The 26,530-nt window shown below is 39.0% G+C and overlaps 1 protein-coding gene across 4 annotated transcripts in view; it reads right to left on the minus strand.

The window, feature by feature from the left end:
- CSGALNACT2 (chondroitin sulfate N-acetylgalactosaminyltransferase 2) overlaps positions 1-26,530 on the minus strand; it is a 50,745-nt gene that overhangs the window by 20,378 nt on the left and 3,837 nt on the right. For all 4 annotated transcript variants that reach the window (XM_004607492.2, XM_055119023.1, XM_055119025.1 and 1 more), the window contains exons 2-4: positions 9,282-10,181; positions 4,126-4,342; positions 1,810-1,911 (exon numbers count right to left, since the gene is read on the minus strand). In XM_004607492.2, coding sequence (XP_004607549.1) covers positions 1,810-1,911; positions 4,126-4,342; positions 9,282-9,942 — 980 coding nt within the window. In that variant the 5' untranslated portion in view covers positions 9,943-10,181. The remainder of the gene's footprint in view (positions 1-1,809; positions 1,912-4,125; positions 4,343-9,281; positions 10,182-26,530) is intronic.

Here is a 26,530-nt window from a genome sequence, read left to right on the forward strand (position 1 = left end):
AAGTGAGAAACTAATAGAAATATCAACCACAGTAATTTCCTAGGAGCAGGGATGAGAATCAAGCTGAGGCCAATCATAATATCTCATTCCTCTTTCCCATAGTGACTAACTCACGAATGGGCAAGTCTTTCCCTGGGATTCCCTTAACTGGATCCGGTAGAAAGCTCATTTCTCTCTGCTAGCAAAGCAGATGTCAGTGAGGAAGTCAACAGCTTTACATTTCACTTATGGCAGAAGCCAATCTGCAATATGAAAATGAAGACAACAAGCATAGAAAAAACATAAGATGATAAAAATTTTGGTAAAATTCAAGTGTTTTATTTCAAATTCTGTTTTAATTTTCTTCCTCAAATTTGGCTATAATAATTCTTTCGATCTGGGGAACTATCAATGAGTTTTTGATAATTAAGTTCCTTAAGTTCAAGATAGGTTTCTACCATTTGCCACAGAATACTGTTACTGCAGGAAAAAACATTTGCAATAACAATGTGTGTGTGCTTGGCATTAAGTAGGTGATCTGAAAATGCTAAACAAGGAAGAAGGGAAGATATGGAATAAAAGGGAAACTGGGTTGGGTGGTGGCAGCATGAAGGAGAAGACAGAGAAGAGACCCTGCATAGGACATAGGAACTGACTAATAATTAGGGGTAAAGGATGAGTGAAAGATGCTACTCTGAAACACCAAGCCCAAGAGATCCTGAGTACAGTCTTAGTCCAAACTAAAAGAGGCTCATCAGGAGGAGAAATTAGTCTAGGAGGAGGGGAAGACACATTTTCTCTTTACACACCATAGCTGTTAAGAGTCTCTTTGGGATAGGGACTGCAACTTACTTCTCTGTACAGTCCTACTCAACCACCCCAGCCAGAGTCCTGAGCAGTATACCTAGACATGATGGGGCTCTGTGACTATTAGTTAAATGACTAGAGAAGAAAGGCTGGCCAAAGCTGGACTCTTAGGGAATGGCCACAACTAGTAGAAAGGTAAAGAAGCAAGTAGGGGATCAGAGTTGGTGTGTCAGAAAAAACATTATCACACATTTTATTTGCAAAATATTTACACTTTACAAACATCAAAGGAATGTTTTCAGAAGGAAGTATATGTTAGGTTAAACAAAATGATTAAAGAAGATTAATGGAGAACAAGCTAAATTAGTAGATAGGTGATAATTTTGAGCCATGACTTAAAAGGACTGAAAGACTGAGAAGATACATAATTAATCAAGGTATTTTAAGGAATTGCTAATTCTCAAACCTCTGAGAACCTACTTTGTGCTGAGTACCATAGAAGTTGCTTTGTTAGGGTATAACTATTCTGTGAAAAGGCAGATATCTAATATAATTATTGGGTATTACAGACTCAAGTTGGGTACTTCTTAAGGATGGTGGTTGTAGTGATAGTAAGCATCATTTGCAGAGTGAGAAGGAACCTAGAACAGTGAAAGGAAAGAAAGGTGACAAGTAAAAGACAAGCTCAGGAAATACACTGAAGTACAGGGAATGGATTTAGAAAAAGCGTGAGTTCAACAGAAGGTTATGAAGAAGCAACAGAGGCAAATATGTAGAAATTCAGTGGACAATAGAGTGAGAGTACCCTGATCATACTAGGCTGTCAAAAGGTTAAGGGGGGATTAATCATTTAGGGTTATGGTGAACCAAGGAATAAAATGAGAATCTTATTATCACTACTATGCATGCTTTTCGAACTTTTAAACAGCAGTTACTTAAGATCATTCACTCATTAAACATCTGAAATTGTCATTCTTCTAATGTTATATTTCAAGATCATCAAGAAGGACATGGCTCACCAACCTTGCGATGGATTCTAGTATAGACTTGACTTTAGCCAATCCTTCTTTACCAAAATACACCACAGTGAGATGAATTCGCTTGTCCTGATGAATACATACATCCCTAACAGAATGGGGAAATAAAGTTCATTCAAGTAAATATGTGAAAATGTTCATTCAGAAAGCAATCACATGAAACTTTAACAAAGAAAATAAATTACTTGTTACTTATTTTAAATAATCACACTAAGTTTTAAGTATGATAGCACTAACTTTGCTTAATTGTTAAACATATCACAGCAAGCACATAATAATGAAGATGTGTAAATGAATATAACCATTCCAGGGCCACAAAAACAGTCTGTCCAACAATGTTGGCAAATTTCAAAATATTTTTTAAACTTTTCTCTAGAATCGCCTTCAGAAGCAAATTTACCTACTGGAGGAAATAAGTAGAATTGGTTCAAAATTAAACAGTATTCAGGTTTTGTTTGTTTTTAGGGCTACACTTGGTCAGGGGTAACTCCTGACTCTATGCTCAGGAATCACTTCTGGAGGTGCTTGGTGCATTATATGGGATGCTGGGGATCGAACCCAGGTTGGCCAGGTGCAAGGCAAACACCCTACCCACTATACTATCTCTTCTGCCCCACAGTTAAAGTTTTTTTTTTTCTTGCTACCTATTTTTAAATTATTGAATCACTGTTGAGATATAGTTACAAAGTTGCTCATGACTGAGTTTCAGTCATACAATGTTCCAACACCCAGTACACTTCCCACCACCAATGTCCCCAAGTTTCCCTCTACTTCTCCTGAGTAAGACCCCTGCAACCTGCCTCTACTGCAGACACTTTTCTTCTCTCCTGGCTCCTATTTTTTCTTTTTTATTCACTTTGTTTTGCAAGACTGTAACTGAAAAGTTACCATGCATTTCACTTTACCTCCTCTCAGTACCATGGTAAAAAGCTAGCCTTAAGGATGATGGACTGGAGACCACTGCATTTAGAACGGAACAGAGAAGAGACCACTATGCCAGTGATTGTTGTAAATGAACACTCTGGAAAAAAACTGGGTACTGAAAGTACTCAAGTTCTTAAGAAGTACTTCTGTCTCCAGACTGAGTCCCAAAAATTGTCACGGAGTATATATTTGCTACTACTAAAATGTCTTTTATAAAGAATGTGGCATCTGATGGCAATGCTAAAAGGTGACAATTTTTTTTTTTTTTTTTTTTTGCTTTTTGGGTCACACCTGGCGATGCACAGGGGTTACTCCTGGCTCTGCACTCAGGAATTACCCCTGGCCGTGCTCAGGGGACCATATGGGATGCTGGGATTTGAACCCGGGTCGGCCGCGTGCAAGGCAAACGCCCTACCCGCTGTGCTATCTCTCCAGCCCCAAAGGTGATAAATTTTTTTTCTTTTTCTTTTTTGCTTTTTGGGTCACACCCGGTGATGCACAGGGGTTACTCCTGGCTCATGCACTCAGGAATCACTTCTGGCGGTGCTCAGGGGACCATATGGGATGCTGGGAATAGAACCCGGGTTGGCCACGTGCAAGGCAAACGCTCTATCCGCTGTGCTATCACTCTAGCCCCAGGGTGATAAAATATTTTAAGAAATCAGATCTCAAGCAATTTTTTCAAATAAGCAAAATTAATTTGGAAGTATGACTTCTAGATATTGATACAGAACTAGGTTTTAAATGCAACGATTTCAACACGAGTATAAGGACTATAATTTAAAACACTTAAACTAGCAAGTCAAAGTATTTAAAACATGGAAATTGTTCAATTTATTTTAATTTTAAAATGAAAAAATTTATTAAAAAATACTTTATTTTCCAACATCCATCCCTTCAACAGTGTACAGTTCCCACCAATGTCTTCAGTTTCCCTCTCTCCCCCACCCGCTGCCTGTTTCTGTGGCAGGTATTTCTCTCTCCCTGGAGAGAGAACATGGTTCCATATCTTGGCTGACAGGGTACCCTGAGTATACACAGTTATCAAAAGTTATGAAACCCCTATCTTTAAAATATGTGTATTGCACTGAAGGTAAATTATGCTCCAATAAATTTATAAAAATTCTACTCATCCTGGAATAAATTTACACATAAATAATAAATTATAAAGGTAGTTTCTAATAGACGACTATCATTTTACTCCAAGTTCAACACAATATACTATACATGCTTTCTGAAAAAAATTATAAAAATGTTCCCCAAAGCTTATAAAAGTAGTCTATGGATATAGATATTTAAGCTAAGTGAAGATAAATTAAGTAAATCCACATAAAATGTTATTTTTTTCTGTGCCAAATCAGTAAGCCCTGAGTGTTACCTGAAGTTCTGCATGAACTGTGCAAATGTATCAGTTCTTTCAGCAAGTGGCACAATGATATTAATGATTGATCTAGTGATGTCAATCATCTCATTCTTTACTTTCATAAGCGGTCCAAATGGGCGGAAGAGGGTGACATGTCTATATTCCATAAGGTCTGGTTTCTTAAAAAAGAGTTCATACTGTGTGCCCTTATCTCTCTCAGTGCGATAATAACCTAAAGGAAAGAGTTAAGAACAAAGATTTACAAATTTAAAGTTTACAAATTCAATGTGAATATTGCTTTTCTTAAAAATCAAAAATATGAAATCAGATTTACTGGGCTTTTAAGACCCCTATTAGTGAAAATAATTATCCAAGCTAACTGTTCTTGGGTTGGAGCAATGATACTGCAGATAAGGAGCCTGCTTTGCACACAGCAGACCTGGGTTTGATTCCAGGCATCATATATGGTCCCGAGTCTGCCTGGAGTCAGTTCTGGGAACCACAGGTGTGGACCCAAACAAACAGAAAGTTAGCTGTTCTGCTCTCTCTATATTATTCAATTCATAGACTATGTTTCAAATGACTATTCTTTTTTACATGATATATTTATTTGAGGCCACTCATGGTGATGCTCAAGAACTGGGGACTCCTACATGTAAAGCATCGGGCTCCAGACTTTTGAGCCATTGGCCCTACCTAACACAATCTGGTTTTTAAATAGTAGAATCAGGAGCTATGGAGCTAACACAAGAATCAGAGGTGCACGCTTTATATACATGGGGCCCCAGTTTGATCCCTACACAGCAATGATCTCTCTTTAGCCATCACCAGGTCTAGCTCTGGAGGACCCCAAGCACTGTCAGGTGTAGCCCTACTGATCTGCAAGCACCATGGGCTGACTTTGGTGGTATCCAGCACTACAGACCAAGAATTGCACTCTCTTGCCTGGTTGGACCAGGTTGCCTCCCCTGAACATTGCTTTAAATGCCCCTCCAGGGGCCAGAGCAATAGTATAACAGGTAGGGTGTTTGTCTTGTATGCAGCTAACCTCGGTTCAATCCCCAGCACCCAATATAGTCTCCCAAGCCAGACAGGAGTAATTCCTGAGTGCAGAGGCCTCAGTAACCCTTGGGTATCACTGGGTGTGGCTTCAAAACAAAAGCAACAACAAAAACCCCTCCATCACAACACCATCCCCCACCAAATTAGTATACATTAACAGTGGTAACTGATGAAAATAAAGAAAACCTGATTTCTTCAAGCCATGCTCTCCCTTGAATATGTGTCTTGCTTGCCTGTCTCTGTCTCTTTGCTAGCTTTACCCAATCTGGAGAAGTCTGTGTTCTCTTTTTGAACACTTCAATTCTTCCCTTTCTCTCCTCTCACAATTTCCTAAATAAGTTTTATTCAATAAAGACTATCTTGCTTCACTATTTTGTCTCCTCCTAAAGTTCTTTTCTGTGAGAGAAAGGCAACAGACCCCTAAGACCTTTGCCAAGGTGGTTAAGACTGACTTTCTTTTTGTGCAAGAGCAATTCAGCCTGAGTCCACAGCCCCCAAGAAATTGAGTGGCATAACACCCTTCCCACACTCTAAGAGTACCACACCACATTTGATGGAATTCAAAATAGGAGGCAATCAATCTTAGAGGGAAATATTTTCTTACATATACATATATATACACACACACATATATATATCTATGTGTGTATACATATATATATATATATCACTGTCACTGTCATCCCTTTGCTCATTGATTTGCTCAAGCAGGCACCAGTAATGTCTCCATGTGAGACTTGTTGTTACTGTTTTTGGCATATTGAATACTCCATGGGTAGCTCGCCAGGCTCTGCCTTGAGGCGAGATACTCTCAGTAGCTTGCCAGGCTCTCCGAGAGGGGCACAGGAATTGAACCTGGGTCAGCTGCAAGGCACACGCCCTACCGCTGTGCTATCACTCCAGCCCATATAGACTGGAGTCATATATACATATATATATATATATATATATATATATATATATGTACACACACACACACACACACACACACATATATATATATATATATATATGCAGACAAGACTCAACCTTTAACAACATGTTAGTGATCTCTTACAGAAGGGCTTAATGGCCCCTTGGTGAAATACAACAGTCTTAAACTCCTTTCCTCTAAGGATACTTTTTTGTAGAATTTTCAGTGGTTTTTCATAACAAACAGTACAAAATATACTATTTCAGTTTTGGGGCAGGGGTTTGTGTTTGGGATGGAAACATCCAGAATATAGTGGTGGGAAGGTGTAATGGTAGTGAAATTGGTGTCTGAATATTAAATGTAATGAAATATTGTGAACTACTTTATAAAATAAAAAATTATATATATAAAAAATTGAGTGGCAGGGATTATTGCTATGTAGAACAAGTGGACATCTAGTGCAGCTTGACGAATATCTCATGGGGAGAGTGGGGCATGAAGATCTGTGCCAAGTTGGTGCTCATAGCAGACTTAGTTCTGATGTAGGCCAGGCATTTCCCAGCCATTGTGGCTGAGGTGGGTGGAGCAGAGGTAGAAGCAATCTTTTCTCAAGAGTATACCTCCCTTGCTCCCCACTACTTTTCCAAGCCACTGGCAACTAAGGAAAGGTCACATTGATGGAGAGATTGGTGTTGAACACTACATGCTTGAGATTCTACTATGAACAACTTTGTTAAGCATGGTACCTTAATAAAATAATAAAAAAAATAAAAACATGATTAAAAAACATAAAATAAAACACAATCCCTTTTAGGGTTGGAGATATATCTTAAGTGGCAAGCATATGTCTTGCTAATGTGGCCCTGGTTACTTTCAAAAACCATCAAGGGTGTTCCCCCTTCTCCGCCCTTTCACATCAATAAATTACATCTAGCAATATTAAACTCTAGACTTTAAAGTAAAAATTACTATTTCTCAGTTCAACTCATCAAAAATGAACTGAGTGCCTATTATTAGTCACTAGTATTATAAAGAGGGCTACCTGGTCCTAGTTTTGAGAGTAAGTTTAGTGAGGGGGACAGAAAAATAAAGACATAAATAACTATAATACAGTGACATTCAGATTCATACATAGAAGCACAAAGGCACTCACACATACACTGCATTCAGTAAGACAAAAATCAGTGTAATACTGTGACTTAAAACATCTCTGGGAGCAAATTATGGAAGTCAACCTTGAAATATTTTGGGGGGACAGGAAGGTTTGGGCAATACGAGAAAGTGCCTGGAGGCTCTGTGTTCTCAGGGATACTTGGAGGACCATGTGGTGCTGGGGGATAAAACTGGGGTCAGTGGCAAGCAAGGCAAGAGCACAGCTTCAGTACTATCTTTCAGACTCTGGAAATAAGACCTTTTTGGGGGGTAAGGGACCACATCTGGCTGTGCTCAGGACTTAATCCTTGTTCTGTGCTCAAGTATCACTCTTAGAGTGATATATGTTGTGCCAGGAATTGAACCCACGCCAACCATGTATAAAACAAGCACCTTACTTACTTGCAATACTATCTCTCTGGTCCAGAAATATGACTTTAAGGTGTGAAACTCATGAGATTAGCCCTGCAGTCACTTTGACATATCTGGAAATAATATGGGCTGGAGCAATAGCACAGCGGGTAGGACGTTTGCTTTGCACGTGGCTGACCCAGGTTCAGTTCTTCCGCCCCTCTCAGAGAGCCCAGCAAGATACCAAGTACCTCGCCCACATGGCAGAGCCTGGCAAGCTACCCATGGTGTATTCGATATGCCAAACACAGTAACAACAAGCCTCACTATGAAGACATTACTGGTGCCTGCTCAAGCAAATTGGTGAGCAAAGGATGACAGTGACAGTGACAGAATATGAACAAGAAAGACCTGATCCCACTCTTCCTGAGGTTAATAGAAACTACAAATCAGGAAAGGGGAAATGCCATACGAATGCTATGCAAGGTTACCAGTATGCAAAGAGAAACGCTATCTTAGATTTGCAGACTGGTGATAACTTCTTGGAAAAAGTAACATCTAAGCTGCTGTCTGGAAGTGTACTAAGAGTTACTCTGTAATTGTTGGTAATTATTATTATTATTATTAATAACATTTTGGTGAAAGGAGGCATGATAAATGAAAAGTGAGGAGCAAAATATGTTCAATGTAGAGTAAATCCTATGACAGAATCCAAGGAGAGTTGAAGATAAGCAGATATGAAGACATTGCACACCTTGGTCATCTTCCTCTGCAGTTTTCAATTCTACCATAAACTACAGATAGAGTGAAAAGAGAAAAAGCTAAGTTTGCAGAAAAATAAGTATTTCTTCATGACACAATTTAACACAACAGGAAGTGACAGCAGGTAACTGGTTGCTATAAGGCAGCTGAAATAATACAGAAAAACACAAAGCCTTTACTGAAATCCCCAAAGTAAGTGATAACCATGGGTTCTGTAGGGTACAACAACAACAAAATATATGTGGTATAAATTTATGGTATCAAGAAGAAAAAAACTTAAGCAAGAATGGTTTTAAAAGTCTACAATCAAATAATTAGCAGGGGATATTAAGATAGAGACATATAGGGATGCAGAATGATTTTTGTTTGCATCAACAAGTGTTTTAAATTTGTGTCACTGTTCAACTTTTAAGACATGTCCCATGTTTTGATATATGCAATTTTTATGAAAAACAGGTTATTTCTTTACTTTTCCAAATGCCAAATATGCTTTTAAAAACTATTTATGCCTCCAAATATTCTGACATGTGCTTCTCCTCCCTTCAAAATACAGAATAACAACTAATGAAGTAAGTAAATTTCTCTTTCCTTTGCCAAGTGGCTTTCAAATTGAGGCTTAGTTTGTACATTTTTTAAAATCTGAAAAAGAAACACACTGACTAGGTAACTGAAACATACAAACACTTACACAAGCAAATATACATACAAAATCAAGGAGTTCTTCACCTCAGATATTATTTCTTTACATAAGTTTAGATTTTTTTCTATTTTCTTTATCTATATCCTCTATTTTGTTATATTCACATGATAGGTTTTTCCAAAAGCCAATTTTCAATTTCTTGGTAGAATTCTTTAAATATTTTAGTACTCTGAATACTTTTTTTTTTGCTCACACTAAAATAACCATGGTGGAACACATTTTTCATCTTACCTTCTATGAAGTCATTTTCACTAAATATCAGTTTCTCTCCAAGGGGACCATCCTCATCTTCCTGCTCATCATCTTCATCAGGATTATTAATGACCTCTAGGCCAGCTTCAATAACTTCCACCAATTCATCTCGCTTATCTTTTCTAACTGGCTTTTCCTCAGGATGGCGAGTGAGGCCCATTTCCAATTGGAATACTTTCATTAATGTAAAACTTTCAAAGGGAATGACCCCATACTCACTAGGTAGTTTGGTTCCTATGCTAACTTCAGCTTTGTCAATTTGGGAATGAAGAAATTCCAAAAGATCACTAGGGGCTTGTTCTTTATTGCCCTGATAGCTGATGCCATTAGCTCCTATATTCTTTCTCTCTTGGATTGATTTCATCTTCTCACTCATTTCCTGTAATTCTTGTTTCAGTTGGGCAATTTGCCGTTTCAGACTTGTTGCCTTAGTCTGATAATGTTCTTCTTGCTCCTGTAAGAGGGCTTGATAATATTCTTTGCCATAATTTTCCCCAATAACACCAGGAAGAGATGCATTTCCATCAGTCTGGGGGGCACATTCCAGAAGGTACAAGAGTAATACCAAGCTGCAGAGCAAAGCAAGACCCAATAATAGCCAGTGGGTCCGAGTCTGAAGTATCAATCCTTTTCTAGGCATTCTTATTAATGTGGAGTTGTCTAAAGCGGTAAGTTCTTTGCTTGTTCATAACGTAAATAAAAAAGATTATAAAAAATCAAAAGCAAATCAGGATTCTCATAGACGATATTGAAATGAATTCTTCTGTAGTTGAAGTTTTCTACCTTTAGCAGTCAAAACTACTTGCATAAGAAATATTCTGAATAAAGAAATCTGATCTACAGAATCAGATAAAATTCCATCATACAAGTGTGTCTTTTCTGAAAGAAAAAAAAGGATCAGAATTGATTAGAATTTTGTCTTAAGTATATCAAAGTTATTGGCAACTTTAGCAAACTTAGCTGACTGACTGCTATACATACAACACTATGAAAGGACCAATACAATTTAGCCTATTTAGTAGATGCTAGGAAAAGGTATTAAGAAAAGTATCATACAAAATACCAAACTATCATACATAATACTCGTAACTAGAATGTCAACACATCTGTAACCTCAATGGATCAAAGAAATCTTAGAAGTTATGTTTAGGGTAGTTTGTTTTAATATCTACTGTTCCTGGTGCCAAAGAGAGAATATTTGGGTTAAGATGCCTGCTTTGCAATGTGGCTGACCCAGTTGAAACCCCAGAGCCACATATGGTCTCTGAGAACCACAGGAGTGATCCCTAAGCACAGAGCCAGAAGTAAGCCTTGAGTATACAGTAGAGCCTGAAAACAATAAATAAATAGAGACTGGAGTGATAGTACAGTGAATAGGGTATTTGCCTTGTACATGGCAGATCCAGGTTCAATTTCCTTCATCCCATATATGGTCCCCAAACAGTGGTAGGAGTAATTCCTGAATGTAGACGCAGGAGTGATCTTTGAGTATTATTTAAAAACAAAAAATAAATTCCATTGGTATTAATAGAAAAATTATCTCTTTATACTCTTTAATGTAATATTCCAAATAACACATCATTTCTTACCTACAGGATCTATTTAGGAACAATCTATAGTTTAAAAAAATTTTATTTTAATAATGGCTTATTACAAGGAGTAGCTTCTTCCAGTTTACTGAAGCATTCTACATCATTAATTTTCTATGACTTAGTCAATCTAAAGAGCCTTTAAATTAGGTGTGGGCTTGGGGGACAGGGAGCTAGCTCAAGGGGCAAACATATGTCTAGCATGTGAGAAGCCCTGAGTTTAGGCCTGGCACTGAATGCCCCCATTTGCTAGCACAGCTGGAAGTGACCCTCGTGGCAGGGAGTATCATTGGAAGTAGCCCCAGCCTACAACATCCTACTCCCTCCAGCACCACTGGGTGTGGTATCTACAAAAAAAAATTAAGTGGGGATAAAAACAATTTCAAAAAGTTAGACATCTGGAAAACATATTAAACAGTTCCACATCCAAAATCCTCCAGTAGATTTTTTGAGCATTAGATCACATAATTCTTTCCACCGTATTACACAGCAATAGATTTACACATCTAAAAAACTCTGGTGTCTATATTCAGACTAAAAGAACATTTTAATATCTGCAGAGAAAAAAAATCTTTAAAACCATTTATAAAATAATTAAATTTCATGCTAACATTCATATTAAAACCAGTTGTATGACTTCATGAGTTTTCTTTTTTTCTAAACCAAAGACTCATAACTTTAAAAATACAGGATTAAAACACAGGAGAAATAAGAACCATAACAGGCCTCCACTGCAGAGGGAACTTCCATTCTAAGAAAATGTTTCTCAGGTATGTGATATATAATAGGCTTTTCACAGACAAGGTTTATACAAATGCAAAAGAACCTGTTTGGAAGAAGATCACTAGGGAACATTCAGACCTAGTCACACCTAGTGATTAGAAAAGTGTCACAGTATATTCGGTGAAATATACTGTGGTATGTTTCTTGTGGCACACATCTATATAAAGTGTATGAAGATCCAAACTTAAGATTTGTAGGTCACAATGGACTTAACTACTCTTAGTGTCATTACTTTAGTGAACTAAATGATAATCAAGTATTATCAATTATCACAAGTGAACTTTACAATGACAGCTTGTTTAAATTTTTTAATTGAATCATGAGATATACAGTTATGAAACTGTTCATGATTGAGTCTCAGTCATTCAATGTTCCAACACCCATCCCTTCACCAGTGCACATTTCCCTCCACCAAAGTCCCCCCGTTTTCCTCCTGCCTTCCCCCCATACAGTCCCTGAATCCTGCTTCTATGGCAACTTTTCTTCTCTCTCTTTCTGTTTCTACTGTTTTACTTTCAAACAGTGCCTGTCAAGCCAGGAGGAAAACCTTAGCATAGCCTTTTGTGGCCCCTAAACAAACAAAAAATCTTGTTTCAGTGATATAGAAAAAAAATAAGAGGATTAAACTCTGGGGAGTGGGGGGTAGAGTGTTGGGCCAGACCTGACAGTGCTCAGGGTCACTCTTGGTGGTGCTCAGAGGATTGTATGTAGTGCTGGGGATTAAACCAGGATCAGACACATGTAAGCAAGTGCCTTAACCTCTAAATCAATTCTCTGGTCAAAGAATTATGCTTTTTTTTTTTCCCTTTTTGGGTCACATCCAGCGATGCTCAGGGGTTACTCCTGGCTCTGCACTCAGTAATTATTTCCGGTGGTGCTTGGGGACCATATGGGATGCTGGGGATTGAACCTAGGCCTGTTGCGTGCAAGGCAAATGCCCTACCAGCTGTACTATTGCTCTGGCCCCAAGAATTATGCTTTTTAAGAAATACTATCTAGTTAAAAAAAAGATGCAAAGCTAATATTAGTTCTAGGAGTTTGCCATGATTTTAAACCATAATTCTTAACATAAGAAACTATATGAATTTTGTTTTATTTATAAAAGATAAAACTCAAGAGATTTTTCTTTTAACTATGCTACTAGTAGTCCACTTATTAGACACTAACACTAAAAATGTAGAGAAATAATTACATATAATCTATTAATACATTATACATATTCAACTATATTATAATTAAGCTGTTTGGAAGCAAAAATTATTGAAAATAATAGTATATAACCTAAATGTTTTCACCTTTTGTTAAAATATCATGTTTTAAATACAATATATTGGCTTATTTTTATTTTTTGAAAGTATAGGTAATGTAAACCATCTCATGCACACAAGGCATGCAATACTTTATGATAAAGTACTGTATAGTAAAGTACTTTATGGCGAAGTATTGTATGCCTTGTGTGCATGAAATGGTTTACATTTGAGTTATACACCTGGCTCTAAACAATGTATCTTAAATTCTTAGTTAGCAATGCATTAATGGATTAATAACCATAAGTTTACTTTTCAGTGAAACTGAACAATGTTTATCACATACAGTAGTAAGATTTGTGTTGAGGTTTTATATATATAAACATGAGATTTCACATATGACGTCTTTGGGTTTGTGGTGCCCAAAATTTGAAAACTGCTGGTTCATAAAGTATCATTATGTATTTCCCATGCCACCCTCCCAGAAGTGTAGTTATTGCCTTCATCTTTATAGGAAAAATGGAATTCAAAATGAAAGAATTTAGATCAGCTTATATAACTATAAATAGAAGCACTAAAGCTACCTTTCTCCATCCCTTAAGCAACATGCAGGTCTTGAGATATCTTACATGCTTATTATGTAGCTAAATATTACTTAGTGAAATTTTAAGAAGTTGCTGTAATAATTATTTAGAATATGTAAATTGCATAGCTTTGTGGTTGTTAAAAATAAAAGATTTATCCAATGCTATTTTCATCAAAATTCCTATGGCGTTTTTCAAGGACATAGGACAAATACTCCTAAAATTTGTTGGAATTATAAAACTCCCAAAATAGACAAAAGAACTAAAAAAAAAATATGGGAGGAATTGCATTCCCAGACTTTAATCTGTACTATCAAGCTATAGTAATCAAATCAGAGTGGTATTGGAACAAAGAGACTCTCAGATCAATATCAAGAACCCGGAGATAAACCCTCAAGTCTAAGGATAGTTAATTTTAAGAAAGGGGCTAGGTATGTGAATGGAGAAAGGAAAATCTATTCAACAAATGGTGCTGAAAACTGGAGAGCCACGTTACAAAAAATAGACCCCTATCTCACATTGTACACAAAAGTTAATTCAAAATGTACTAAATATCTTGATATAAAACTGGTTCATATTTTATTATTTATTGGGGTGTGGGGTTGTACCACAACCAATGATGCTCAGGGGTTACTCCTGGCTCTGCACTTAGAAATCACACCTGGTGGTGTTCAGATGATTACATAGGATGCCAGAGATGAAACCTGGGTCGGCGGCATGCAGAACAAGTGCCCTACCAGTTGTACTGGCCCTCAAACCTAAGTTTATAAAATACACTGAGGAAAATACAGGCAGAACTCTCCAGATCTTAACTTCAGAGGAATTTTTTTAATATATTTTTTTAAAGTTTATTTTTAAATTAGTGAGTCACAGTGAGGGTACAGTTACAGATTCACACATTTTCATGCTTGGTTTTCCCTCATGCAATGTTTGAGAGCCCATCCCTCCACCAGTGTCCATTCTCCACCACCAATGAACCCAGTATCCCTCCCATCCCCCCAGTCCCATCCCCCCACCCCACCCCGCCTCTGTGGCAGGGCATTCCAATTTGATATCTCTCTTTCCTTTGGGTGTTGTGGTTTGCAACAGGGGTATTGAGTGGTCATCCTGTTCAGTCTCTAGTCTACTTTGAGCACGCATCTCCCTTCCCGAGCAGGATCTCCAATCACATATTACTTGGTCTCAGAGGAATTTTCAATGGCACAACCCAATTGGCAAATAAAACAAAAGCAGAAACAATCAAATGGACATCAAACTAAAAAGTGAAAGAAATGAGGCCTAAAATAAAGACACCCCACTAAATGGAAAAAATTATTTACAAGTCACATATAGATTTTTTAATACCCAAAATACAAAATAATATTTTGAATATACTAATAGTGATATAACAATAATCGAATAATAATTTAATAATATTGAATGAAACTGGTAATAATCACAGTGATCCCTGGAGTGACAAAAAACAAGGAACTGCCTTAGCTTCCAGGGAAGAGTAAAATAGAATAAGTAGGGGAACCTATGTAGAGAGTCCCAGAGAAGGAGCTAAAAGTATGCGGAGACCATGAAACTCAGATTCTAAGGATAGAATAGGAGAAGAGAGAGATGCACTGAGAAACTGCAATAAATATGAAGTAGGCACTCTTTCGGTATTCAGCAGACTCCCAGTCAGTGCGGGCATATGAAGACACTTACTGATGCTAAGGAAAGAAAACTACATGCACACCAGAAAACACAGAACTCAGTATTCTTTCATGGCCAGAAATAGTGCATGTTCCCACCAAACAGACAGGAAAACCTCAAAATTCATGGGGTATTGGCTAGAGTACTCAAAAATGTCTTACTTTAGTATTGAGAAAAATTTAGTTCTAGACTAAACATGGTCCTGCCTAACAAATCTTAAAATTTGCCTAACACATCCAGATAGGAAAAAAAGAAGTCAAGCTCTTACTATTTGCAGATGACATACTATACTTAAGAGAACTCTAAAGCCTCTACCAAAATGCTCCTAGAAACAATAGACTTGTATAGTGAAGTGGCAGGTTACAAAACCAATACACAAAAGTCCATGGTTTTCCTATATGAAAATAAGGAGAGAAAAATGTGATATTAAATAATAATCCCATTCACAATTATGTCTCAGAAATCAATTACCTGAGTTAGCTTAACTAAGAAGGTAAAGGCCTGTACAAACAAAACTACAAAACATTACTTCAAGAAATAAAAGAAGACATAAAGAAATGAGACACACATCCTGCTCAAGGATTGGGAGAATTACCGGGATATCCCGCGCGCACGGAAGAGCCTGGCAAGCTCCCTGTGGTGTATTTGATATGCCAAATACAGTAACAATAACAGGTCTCATTCTCCTGACTCTGAAAGAGCTTCCAATCATTGAGAAAGATGAGTAAGGAGAGGCTGTTAAAATCTAAGGCCTAGGATGAATGGAGACGTTACTGGTGCCCGCTTAAGCAAATCAATGAACAACAGGATGAAGTGATACAGTGATACAGAACATTGTCAAAAAATAGCAACACTCTCCAAAGCACTATGTAGATTCAATGCACTCTCTATAAGGATATCCATGACATTTTTCAAAGAAATTGATCAAACATTCTGAAATTCATATGAAAAATAAATCCCCATGAACAGCTAAAGCAATCCTTGGAAAAATAAGATGGGAGGCATCACCTTCCCCAACTTCAAACTGTACTACAAAGTGGTAGTAGTTAAAACAGCATGGTATTGAAATAAAGACAGAACTACAGAACACAGAATAGGGTTGAATATCCTGACACACACTCTCAAATTATGATCATTTATATATGATCAAATAATCTTTGATAAGGGAGCAACAAATATGAAGTGGAGCAAGGAAAGCCTATTAAACAAGGGGTGCTGGAAGTGGTGCTGGAAAAACTGGACAGCTACATGAAAAAAAAAAATTGGACTGAGACGTCTATCTAACGTCATGCACAAAAGTCAAATCAAAATGGACTAAAGACTGCAATATCAGATCCGAATCCATAAGAAAGTGGAAGAAAGTGTAGGCAAAACCCTCCACGAAACTGAAGCTAAAAGAATCTTCAAAGATGAAACACCACTGACCAAGTAAGTGGAAGCAAATAATAACAAATGGGATTACATTAAACTAAGAAGCTTCTGCACCTCAAAAGAAACAGTGACTAAGATACAAAGACAGCCAATGGAATGGGAAAGATTATTCACTCAATACCCTTCTGATAAGGGGTTAATACCAAAGATATACAAAAGGCACTGGTAAAACTTTACAAGAAAAAAAAAATCCAGCCCCATAAAAAAATGGGAAGAAATGTACAGAAACTTTCTGAAAGAAGAAATTCAAGTGGCCAAAAGGAACATAAAAATTGCTCTTCATCACTAATCATTAGGGCGATGCAGATCAAAACCACAATGAGATATCATCTTATATCACAGAGACTGGCACACATTTGAAAGAATAAGAACAAATGCTGGTGCAGATGCGGGGAGAAAGGGATTGTAATTCATTGCTGGTGGAAATGCTGCCAGGTTCAGCCTTTTTGGAAACAATACGGACATTCCTCAAAAAACTAGAAACTGAGCTCCCATTTGACCCAGCAACACCACTTCTGGGGACCCAAAAACACACAGCAGAAACACCATCTGCACGCCTATGTTCATTTGCAGCACGATTTACAATAGCCAGAATCCGGAAACAACCCGAGTGCCAGAGACCAGATGACTGGCTAAAGAAGCTATGGCACATCTACACAATGGACTACTACATAGCTATAAGGAAAACCAAAGTCATGAAATTTGCCTATGAATGGATGAAAATGGAGAGTGTCATGCTGAGTGAAATAAGTCGAAAGGAAAGGGACAAATATAGAATGAACACTCAGCTATGGTTTATTAAAGAATACATAGCAGAAGACTAATATCCAAGATCCAAGGCCAGGATAAATAGGGGCTAGGAGGATTGGTCAATGGTTGGAATCTACCACAAGCCCATGTGGGGTGGAGGTTAGGTAAGACAGAGAAGGGACCAGTATGACAAGAATAGAAATGATCATGCTCGACCAGAACTGAGTATTTATACTCAGTATTTATATTGCAAACTGTAGGATAACATTGGTTTATCTTTCTCCCTGGCCGCAGGGAGCTTAGGTTTATTGGGTTACACCCATCACAGTGCTCCCGAGGCACTCTCATTCCTGTGTATTTATCTTTAACCTCTTCTTTGTGCTTTTTTCCCCAACCAGTTAATTACCATTTTCCCCTAAGCAGTACCTGTGACTTGTAAAGTCAAATTCCTCAGATATCTCTGATTTTGTATTTGTAAGTGAAATGTTTTTCTCCTTCTCTTATGTCCTTTTGCATAGTTTACTTCAGAGCAATGTACTTTTTGTACAGACAAAGGAAGACAGTTAATGCCATACTTTTGTAACTTGGGAGTTCATTGACTCTGAATATACTCATTCATCTGTTTTCTTGACTTAAGCCTCAGTTGCCCTTTGTTCCTAGCACCCCAAAAGCAGGGTCCCAATGAGGGACTGGATGGACCCAGGGCAATATGTGAGCTACCCTGGCATCAAAATGGGCCAGGCCAAGAGCCATAATACTTAACTAATAGTTAAGAGCACAGTCAGGGACAAATTCTGTCATGATCCAAAGAGTAACAACTAGATAAGGACCCTGCTTAGGGTTAGGAAAGACTAGTCTGGCCTGAGCACTATAGTCTGAGATCTATAGCGAGATGTCCCCAGGAAAGCCACCCTATAAGCTTAATGTATCTCTTACTATGCCCATACAAAATGGCTAATATTAAGAAGTAGAATTAAGATGAATGTTTAAATGGTTATTGGACTAAGGAAAGGAGAAACACACCCCTAGGTGGTATTTCGCCTCTGAGCAATCTCCCTACAGGAGATAAGGAAGGGCTTTTCTTTTTTCCCAGGAAGGGCTTTCATATGTTGATTGTACTACTGGACCTAGCGTGGCTGCTACCCCAAATGCTTGGAGGTTGGCACAAGATGAAGGCTGCAAGATGGAGTGCAGAGAGAGTAGCATTGGAGAGATGGGAATGAGAGGCAGTGTGAGAATGGAATGGGGAGCCGAGACTAGAACAGGAGCCTGTAGAGAATGGAAAAAACGGCAACTGATCACCAACCAATGTGATGGCCCTGTTCCCTCCTTCATTTGTCTGTTGGCAGCGGCTGCAGGCCAGGGTGGGGGAAGCAGCTCATGGCCACTGAATGCATGTAGTGGGAGAGACCATGCCACCAACTTGTCCACTTATTTAGTGATTACACAGCAAACCACAATGCCCAAAAGGAGAGGGGAAGTGAGGGAGGGAGAGAGAGAGGAGGGGGGAGGAAGAGAGAGAGAAGGGAGGGGTGAGGAGAGAGGAGAGTGGAGAGGGGAGGAGGAGGAGGAGGGGGAGAGAGAGACAGAGACAGAGAGACAGAGAGACAGAGAGAGAGAGGGAGAGAGAATAAAGAAGCAGGCTGGGGTGGCAAGTGATGGGAGGGAAACTGCGGACACTGGTGCCTAAGTGATACAACAGCAGGTAGCCTGCTTATGTGGTTGACCAGGGTTCAAATGCCAGCAATCCCATAGTCTGGGAAATGGGATGGTGGAGGGATAGGTGTTGGCACAGTGTATGACTGAAACCTAATCATGAACATCTTTGTAAGGGTCTATCTCACAGTGATTAAATAAAAACATCTTTAAAAACATTTGCCTAACAATTTGACAGGAACAAAGTGTTTCAACTAACTACACAACAAGTCTCAAAATTATTGACAGAAATGTGAAAATATCCAGTACCCTGCAAAACAATGTCTGATTTTCCAAGCAAAAACGATCAGGCAAGAGCTGGAACAATAGTACAGCTGTTAGACCACTTGCCTTGCATGCAACCTATCTAGGTACAATCCTTAGTATGCTGTGTGGGCCCCATCTGCTGAGAGTGATGATCCCTGAGCGCAGAGCTAGGGGTCAGTCTGGAGCACTACTGGGTGTGGTCCCCAAACAAAAACCAAAACCCAAAACAATACTAGCAGACAAACAAAAGTGCAACTCAAGCTGAGACAGATCAAAGATTAAAATAGACCTATTGGGGCCTAAGTGATACAACAGCAGGTAGGGTGCTTATGTGGCCAACCAGGGTTCAAATGCTAGCAACCCCATACAATCTCCCACCAGGAGTGATCCCAGAGCACTATTGGGTGTGGCCCCAAACAAAAAATAAAACTGACCTATAACACAGAAAAGGATAATAAAGTAGTTATTATCATGGTACTAAAATGATGTGTGAAAGAAAGTAACTGAGTTAACAGTTGTTTGGGACAGGATTGGAGGGGAAAGAGGATAGATGGGGTGAGGAAAAGGAATTCTAAAAGAGCACAGGAATCTTTGAGGACTGGATATGCCTGTAATTTTTTATCATATTGTAAATTCACCCATGGCGTATTCTATATGCCAAAATCAGTAACAAGTCTCACAATGGAGATGTTACTGGTGCCTGCTCAAGCAAATTGATGAGCAAAGGGATGACAGTGATACAGTGATACAGTGCTTATAAATTCACAGGTGTATTGCACAGCAGGTAGGGCATTTGCCTTGTATGCTGCCGACCCGGGTTAGATTTCTCCGTCCCTCTCGGAGAGCCTGGCAAGCTACCGAGAGTATCCCGCTTGCACATATGCCAAAAACAGTAACAACAAGTCTCACAATGGAGATGTTACTGGTACCCGCTCAAGCAAATCGAGACAGTGCTACACATATGATTAAGTAATATGTCTGTATGCATGTGCCTTAAGTATGTTTAGTTTATTATGTCAATATATACAATGTGTTACATGTGAATGAATACCTCAAACTTTAAAGTCAGGTTTTATTAGTAATGCCAAAAGAAAAATCTATTATATGAAGTTAAAATTATTTGGAAAACATAACTACCATCATGAAAACAAAAAGAAAACATCAAAATATAAATATCTGTGAAATTAGAAATTAGTGTTCAGGAGGCCTAGAGGCCACACCGGTCATTCCGGGTCATATGGCCCATCAATTCAGTGCAGGGGCCAATCATGTCAGGCTGCTCAGCCCTGTGTATCCAGGCCACTCTGGAGATGCTAGGCACCTCCAGAGTCATCCAGGGTAATAGTCTGAGGCCTCCACACTGCTGATCTAGTAGGCTGGGGGCCACTGGTACAAGAAACTGAACCCAGGTTGGGTGCGTGTGTATCCTGACCACTATACTATCTCTCATGTCCTAGAAATTAGGCATTTTTATTTCTTGGGCAATTGGTGAGAATTACAATACCTAGATTCTTTTAACATATAATTTTTGATAAGTGGTATTCAGAAATGAGAGTACCATAAGGCAGCATTCATTTAACAAATACTTGAGTCCCTACATACATGTCAGTCATTGTAATGGGCTTTAGATTTGTCTTTACAAATTCACATTGAAATCCTAGTCCACAATGTGATGATACTGAGGTGGGATCTTTGGAGGCAATTAGCTCACGGGAGTGGAATATTCATGAATAGGATTGATGACCCTATATGAGACCTGAGAGCCCCATCACCATCTAGAGTGTCCTTACCAGAACCCCAACATGCTGGCACCCTGATCTCAGAAGTGTTTACTGTTTATAAACCACTTAGCCTGTGGTTTTTGCACAATAGAGCTGCAAAAGACAGGACCTGTCTTGGAGCCAAGAACAAGCAATACCAAATTTGTCATTTTGACAAATATTTCTGGGAAAATCTATAGTCACATTTCAATAAGATAAACTGGAGTAATATTCATAACATCATAGGCAAAGTACAAAAATGTGCCAAAGGCAGCCTAAGGTACAGTAAAAAAAACTAGGTCAATTATAATAGCTACTCGATTCTATGTTATCTTGAACACACTTTACATTTGAAAGAAGTTGTATGAGGTTTTTTCTACACATACACAGACACACACACACACACACACACACACACACACATCTTTCCTGGAGGACAAATCTGATATAAATGCCTTTAATCCAGAAAATTGTAACTCTACTTTTAAGAAACTATGCTACAGAAATAGCCAAACTAGTACATAAAGCACACACACAAGATATTTATTAGAGTTGAATGTAATAAGAAAATAAAAGCAACTTAAAGTACATCACTAGAGGAAAAGTTAGGTAAACAGGCCTTTATATAACATGATGGAGGTGGGAGGGGGTGTGGCCATACCTAGTGGTGCTCAGGGCTTGTTCCTGTCTGTGTTCAAGGATCACTCTTGGCTCTGTGCTCAGGGAAATGTATGTGGTATGTGGATCAAATCAGGTAGGCAAGCAACTTATCTAACCACTATACCATCACTTGATTCATGTTTAAATCAAGTAAGGTAGATACTGATGTACTGAAATTTATAAATGGCATTAACTGATTAAAAATATTTGTCCCAGTCAATAAAAAGATGTTAAGGGGTTACTCCTGGCTCTGCACTCAGGAATTACTCCTGGTGGTGCTAAGGGAACAATATGGGATAGGATGCTGGGTATTGAACCTCGGTCTGCCATATACAAGGCAAATGCCCCACCTGCTATAGTATTGCCCCAGCCCCTTCCAGTCTGTTTTATCTCAGGAACTAGATAGTCTTATCTGTCAGTCAAGGTTTTTTTCCTATTAGTCAAGTTTTTTAATTTCTATAAATTTGTTTTCTCACCTGTTAAGTGGCAATAATTACAGGATATACATTGAAGTGTTTTAACTAAAAAAATGTTAAGTATTAAATGTTCAAAATGTGTCTAATATTTCCCATTACACAAAATTTTAATGGAGTGAATCTTTATAGATTTTTATGTGATTTCTTGATTTCAATTTTCCTACCAGAAACAACAGAAAGAATCTAAATATAAAACTTCAGAAGAGACATTAAAAAAACAATCCCGTTCACAACAGTACCTGAGAAAATCAAGTACCTTGGAATCAGCTTAACCAAAGAGGTGAAGGACCTATACAAGGAAAATTACAAAACACTACTTAAAGAAATAAAAGAGGACACTTAGGAAATGAAGACACATCTCCTGCTCATGGATAGGGAGAATTAACATTATAAAAATGTCAATACTGCCCAAAGCACTATACAAATTTAATGCGGTCCCTATCAGGATACCCATGACATTTTTCAAAGACATAGACAAAACACTCCTGAAATTCATATGGAACAATAAACCCCACGAATAGCTAAAGCAATCCTTGGGAAAAAGAAGATGGGTGGCATCACCTTCCCCAACTTCAAACTCTACTACAAAGCAGTAGTAATTAAAACAGCATGGTATTGGGATACAAAGAGATCTGTAGACCAATGGAACAAGTTGAATATCCTGTCACAGACCCCCCAAATATATGGCCACTTAATCTTTGACAAAGGAGCAAGAAATGTGAAGTGGAACAAGGAAAGCCTCTTCAGCAAGTGGTGCTGGGAAAACTGGATAGCTACCTGCAAAAAAATGAACTCTGACTTCTGTCTAATGCCAGGCACAAAAGTCAGATAAAAGTGGATTAAACAGTGCTGCGATGAACATACATGTGCAGATGTTGTTTCGATTGTACATCGCAGCACTGTTTACAATAGCCAGAATCTGGAAAAAACCCGAATGCCCCAGAACGGATGACTGGTTGAGGAAACTTTGGTACATCTATACAATGGAATACTATGCAGCTGTTAGAAAAAAGGAGGTCAAGAATTTTGTAGTTAAGTGGATGGGCATGAAAAGTTTCATGCTGAGTGAAATGAGTCAGAAAGAGAGAGACAGACATAGAAAGATTGCACTCATCTATGGTATATAGAATAACAGAGTGGGAGACTAACACCCAAGAACTGTAGAAATAAGTACCAGGAGGTTGACTCCATGGCTTCGAGGCTGGCCTCATGTTCCGGGGAAAGGTCAACTCAGAGAAGCGATCACCAACTACATTGTAGTCGAAGGCCATGTGGGGGAAGGGAGTTTCGGGCTGAATGAGGGCTAGAGACTGAGCACAGCGGCCACTCAACACCTTTATTGCAAACCACAACAGCTAACTAGAGAGAGAAAACAGAAGGGAATGCCTTGCCACAGTGGCAGGGTGGGGTGGGGGGGAGATGGGATTGGGGAGGGTGGGAGGGACACTGGGTTTACGGGTGGTGGAGAATGGGCACTGGTGAAGGGATGGGTTCCCAAACTTTGTATGAGGGAAGTATAAGCACAAAAGTGTATAAATCTGTAACTGTACCCTCACGGTGATTCTCTAATTAAAAATAAATTAAAAAAAAAGTGGATTAAAGACCTCAATATCAGACATGAATCTATAAGATTCATAGAGGAAAATGTAGGCAGAACTCCCCATGACATTGAAGCTAAAAGCATCTTTTAAGGATGAAACAGCACTGTCCATGCAAGTGGAAGCAAACGTAAACAAATGGGACTATATCAAACTAAGAAGCTTCTGCACTTCAAAAGAAAGTGACCAAAATACAGATAGAGCCGACAGAATGGGAAAGAATATTTATCCAATACCCATCTGATAAAGGATTAATATCCAGGATATACAAGATACTAGTAGAATTGTATAAGAAAAAAACCTCCAACCCCATCAAAAAATGGGGAGAAGAAATGAACAGAAGTTTCCTCAAAAAAGAAATACAAATGGCCAAAAAGCACGTGAAAAAATGCTCCATATGGCTAGTCATCAGGGAGATGCAAATCAAAACAACAATGAGATATCATCTCACACCACAAAGACTGGCACACATTCAAAAGAACAAAAGTAACCAGTGCTGGCGTGGATGTGGGAAGAAAGGGACACTCTTTCACTGTAAGTGGGAAAGCCAACAGGTCCAGCCTTTCTGGAAAACAATATGGACAGTCCTTCAAAAACTAGAAATCAAGCTTCCATATGACTCCGCAATACCAATTCTGGGAATATATCCCGAGGATGCAAAAAGCACAGTAGAAATGATATATGTACCTATATATTCATTGCAGTACTGTTCACAATAGCCAAAATCTGGAAACAACCTGAATGCCCTAAAACAGATGACTGGTTAAAGAAACTTTGGTACATCTACACATGGAATGCAGCTGTTAGGAGAGATGAAATCATGAAACTTGCTTTTAAATGGATAGACATGGAGAGTATCATTCTAAGTGAAATGAGTCAGAAAGAGAGGGACAGACATAGACGGACTGCACTCGTTTGTGGGATATAGAATAACATCACATGAGGCTGACACCCAAGGACAGTGGATACAAGGGCCAAAAGGATTGCCTCATAGCTGGAAGCCTGCTTCATGTGCAGAGGGGAGAAGGCAGCTGGAATCAAGAAGGGATCACTAGGAAAATGATGGCTGGAGGAATCAGTCAGGATGGGAGATGTGTGCCGAAAGTAGATAATGGACCAAACATGATGACCTCTCAGATTCTTTCCCATTCTGTCTGTGTTGCAAGCCATAATGACCCAAAGTAGAGAGAGAGTATGGGGAATATTGTCTGCCCCATTGGAGGCAAGGGGAGGGTGGGAAAGAGGGGGTATACCGGGATAATGGTGGTGAGGAATGTGCACTGGTGGAGGGATGGGTATTTGATCATTGTGTGATCAAAAAAAAAAGAAAAGTGCAATAGCCACTCTTAGGTCACAGATTATACTAAAATAGCATGGTCGGTTAAATTTGGCAATCCATGCTCTAATCTATCTATATATACATACATATGTATATAACCATATATATATAATATATATAGTTGACTTTTTTTTTTTTTTTGCTTTTTGGGTCACACCTGGCGGTGCACAGGGGTTACTCCTGGCTCTGCACTCAGGAATCACTCCTGGCAGTGCTCAGGGGATCATATGGGATGCTGGGAATCGAACCTGGGTCGGCCGCGTGCAAGGCAAACATCCTACCCGCTGTGCTATTGCTCCAGCCCCAGTAGTTGACTAATTTTTAAAATATTTCTAAAGTTCTACAAAATAAATACATGTGATAAAAGGTTAAAAATGATACGAGGGAATACAATAAAACCTCTCCTATTCCATAAATTCTGTTCCCCTCTCCAAATTTATTGGCATTATTAAACATCTCAACATAAGTGGTCTTATATGAATGAAACTGTCCACATATTTTAACTATTTAATAAAACCTCAGAATTGAAACTGCTAGGTTAAATTTCCTCTAAGTATTCATTTCAATATGTTATTGGTCATTTCAAATCCATAGCTTTCCTTAGTTTTCTATCATGCCCTTACCTATTTCGTCCTTTCCTGATCAACCTTAAAATCACATTAAAATTTTGTTCCAGAAGCTCGTTTCTTTTTTTAAACATTAGTGGTGAGATTTTATATCCATGGGGTTATTTCTACATGAATATTCCAGCCAGAAAATAAAAAAATGGAAGGTTGGGGGTGGGGTAGGGAGAGGAGGTTGGAAAAAAAGGAAGGAAGGAAGAAGGAAGGGGGAAGGAAGAAAGGAAGGAAAGAAGGAAGGAAGGGAGGGAGGGAGAGAGGGAGAGAGGGAGGGAAGAAGGAAGGAAGGAAGGAGGGAAAGAGTGGGGAGGGGAGAAAGAACTCCAGAATAAAGGGAAATGAGGGGCTGGAGAAAATGCATGGCATGCAGGGCACTTGCCTCAAATGCAGTCCACCTGGAGCCACCAGGGAGAGCGCGCGTGGCTGGGCAGGTGGGTACCCACCTCGTCTGGTATCTCTTCTGGGGTCTCCTCTCTAGCACGCCAAGGCAATGCCTCTTCCTATGGCTTTGAGAAGGGGCCAGTCAATGTGGGCACGTGACGGGGAAGCCTGCTAGCTGGGGACTGGTGGGAAGGCACAGACTCTAGGAGCCAGGCAGGTGAGGGTGAGCCCGGGGCAGCTCTCCCTCTGGGCAGGCGACGTGGCTGCAGAGGGTGGGCTAGGGACAGGCCCATTCCGGCCCGCCCGCGGAAACCTGCAGCGTCACTAAAGCACCAGGAAGCCAGAGGCTCGATTTTAAAGCTTTATCT

The sequence above is a fragment of the Sorex araneus genome, chromosome 11 (assembly GCF_027595985.1).
Source record: "Sorex araneus isolate mSorAra2 chromosome 11, mSorAra2.pri, whole genome shotgun sequence".
In the NCBI taxonomy this organism is placed as follows: domain Eukaryota; kingdom Metazoa; phylum Chordata; class Mammalia; order Eulipotyphla; family Soricidae; genus Sorex; species Sorex araneus.